Consider the following 3,212-nt stretch of genomic DNA (forward strand, 5'->3'; position numbering starts at 1 on the left):
GGCATGTGGAAAGCAATCTCCAAATGTTTTCAGTATTTATTGGAATTGAACCCTGATGTCCAAGGTTTACACCCACTTCATGCCATACCCTTGGGTGCAAGTACCAAAAAAGTTATGCATCTTCCAGGGAAAAGGAATTACCTTGATAATTGCCACATAAGGCTTCTGATCTGCTTCTGGAACCAAGAGCACAGGATCCTCCTGTATAAGAAACAAATTAGTAATAAGAAAGACACCATAGGTCAACAGAAGCTATATCACTTAGGAAAACAACATTGCTTATGGCTAGTGAAGGGAGAATGAACAACAAAATGAAAATTCCATGAAAGAAAACCACCGGAGTTGATATTGATTCACAAAATTCCCTTCCTCTCTCATACCAACATCCAAGCCCACCAAACCAAGCCTCTTGCACTGTAATCATACCTCTATAAGAGAAGATACCAATCAGATTTAACCAACCCTCTCATTTCTCCAACTCCTTACGATGAGTACAACTATATCAAACATACTCATTAAACAAAAAAAAAAAAAAATCAAATGTTGACTTTTTATACTGCCAACTAGCCAAATATGTGGAGATTCAGTATCACATTAGTCACGCAGGGATACCTTCCACCTCACCTCCCCCAACAGCAACAAATATGAGATAACTCTGTTCACCAAGGAACAAGGACCCTGTTTGCCAAAGTTATGACAGATGGAAAGAATCAACTAGTGTTTTTTCACTCAACTAGGATTTGGACCTGAGACCCCAGTCTCAACCAACTTTATTGACCATTAGATCACATACCTTTGGGTTCCAAAAGAAAACTTTTTTTCACAATTCAAAGACATCACATTTTCAATAAAAAAAATACAAAAATCGATGTCTAATCACATATCAAACTCAAATTAAGCTACAATACACTAAAAAGAGCAGTAATTTCCAAAAAAATCAATCAATTCAATTTATACAAAAGCATTTTTCGATAAACACAAATCAATTAAACGAAAAACTCACAAATTCATAGCGATTGCCGTCATACTCAAACGACTCATAAAAATTTTTCCTCCCTCTTCCTCTTCCAGTAACCCTAATAACCTCACCAATCGGCTTCGCATGATCTTCCTCCTCCTCCGCCACCTCCGTTGCTTCTACAACCCGATCCAACTCCACCTTTGTATCCTCCATCTTTTTCACTCTCTTTCCTCTCCCTCTCCCCTCCTTCTTCGGATTTGTTTTCGAGGGCTTTTCCTCTTCGTGGAGTTTCATTTTCTTACGTTCCCGTTGGATCGTTTTCTCTTCTCCGCCACCGTTGCGGGAGCCGCATGTTACACGCGATATCAGCATTTCGTCCTTGTCGTCACTTACGGCTACCACCGCGTGCCATCGGTTTTCCATTTTTGGTCTGTTACAAGTGTAGAGTGAAATGACAAAACAAGGAATCTATTGGAGGTTCTGCTATTTGACAAAATGTTTTAACAGAACAAGGCACAATATATTTACCAAGATTTTTTAGGGGTTGTTTTGGTAAACCGGATAGTATAAGCGGATATATATATTGTGAAATCACTATATCCCAAATCATGAAAAAAAAACAAAGGAAAACAACAAAGAGAAAATAAAACTATACAAATATATTTGGTAATAAAACAATAGTTGTGCTATTTTAAGTAACAAAAAATGATCGAATAATTAGTTTACTTAATTATCCCATAATAATACCATAATTATGATATAAGATCCCAATAAATACTATCAAAATTGTTAATTTCCATATAAATAATTCAACTAAATAACACGCGTCAGCAAGTGGAATTCTACAATTTGTGAAATTCTCTCTCTGCGTATTCTTACAAATATAACAAAATAGTACAATCTGGTTTACCAAACAACCCCTAAAACTGTCTTGGTATATATATTGTGCCCTAGTCTTGTGAAATATTTTGTCAAATAGAAGAACCTACAGTAGATTCCTTGTTCTCTCATTTCACTCTACACTTGTAGCAAAACCAAAATGAGAAACCAGCGGCACGCAGTGGTAGCCGCAAGCGACGACGAGGACGAACTCCCGATATCGCGTGTAACATGCGGCTCCAAGAATAGCGGCGGAGAAGAGAAAGTGAATCAATGGAAACGTAAGAAAATGAAACTCGACGAAAAAGAAAAGTAAAGGTTGCCGAAAACAAAGTCGAAGGAGGAGGAGAGAGGGAGAGGGAAGAGGGTGAAGAAGATGGAGGGAGCAAAGGTGGATTTGGATTGGGTTGACGAAGCGACGGAGCCAGCGGTAGAGGAGGAAGATCATGTGAAGCCGATTGGTGAGGTTATTAGGGTTACTAGAAGAGGAAGAGTGAGGAAAAGATTTTATAAGTCGTTTGAGTATGAAGGAAATTGCTATGATCTTGTGAGTTTTTCGTTTATTTGATTTGTGTTTATCGAAAAACGCTTTTGTATAAACTGAAATTGAATTGAATTGATTGATGTTTCTGGGAAACTACTACTGTTTTTAGTGTGTTGTAGCTGAATTAGGGTATGAAATGTGATTAAACATTGGTTTTGTATTTTGTATTGAAAATATGATGCTTTGAATTGTGTAAAAAAAGGTATTCTTTTGGAACCCAATGGTATGTGGCCTAGTAGTCAATAAAGTGGGTTGAGAACCTGAGGTTTCAGGTCCAAATCCCAGTTGAGAAAAAACACTAGGTGATTCTTCCCATCTATCATGTCATAGCTTTGGTAGACACAGGGCCTTGGGGGACAAAGTTAACTGATATCTGTTATTGTTGGTGAGAAGTGGAAGGTGGAAGATATCCCGTGGATTTAGTCGAGGTGCGCGAAAGCCTGGCCCGAACACCACGGTTTTAAAAAAAGTTTTTCTTTTTGATATGGAGGCTTATTAACAATCTTATATTCCTGGATTAATCTTTACGTCAACATCATAAAATAACAAGAATAACTAGTTTAGATTTGGAGAATTCCTGTGAGAAGAATGTGATACTGCACATATTTGGCTTGTTCCCGAAATAAAAAGCGCATCCCGGTGCGCTAAAGGGATCACAAGTCTATGAACTTGTGACTTTTTGTTTATTTGTTTATTTTATTGAAAATTACCTATGAATAACTATAGGAAATTAAATTGATTGAAGACTGGTTGATGTTTTTGGGAAATTACTGCTCCTTTCAGTGTATTGTAGCTGAATTATGGTTTGAAATGTGATTACACTGAAAG

The 3,212-nt window shown here is 37.3% G+C and overlaps 1 protein-coding gene across 1 annotated transcript; it reads right to left on the bottom strand.

The window, feature by feature from the left end:
- Positions 1-51: 51 nt before the first annotated feature.
- LOC124895241 lies at positions 52-3,200 on the bottom strand. Its single transcript, XM_047405688.1, has 2 exons — positions 1,004-3,200; positions 52-201 (listed from the first exon to the last, which is right to left on the bottom strand). Exons 1-2 carry the CDS (start codon positions 1,382-1,384, stop codon positions 67-69), a joined length of 516 nt encoding a protein of 171 aa, XP_047261644.1. The 5' UTR covers positions 1,385-3,200; the 3' UTR covers positions 52-66.
- Positions 3,201-3,212: the final 12 nt, after the last annotated feature.

This window comes from Capsicum annuum, unplaced genomic scaffold, assembly GCF_002878395.1.
Source record: "Capsicum annuum cultivar UCD-10X-F1 unplaced genomic scaffold, UCD10Xv1.1 ctg80807, whole genome shotgun sequence".
Classification (NCBI taxonomy): Eukaryota; Viridiplantae; Streptophyta; class Magnoliopsida; order Solanales; family Solanaceae; genus Capsicum; species Capsicum annuum.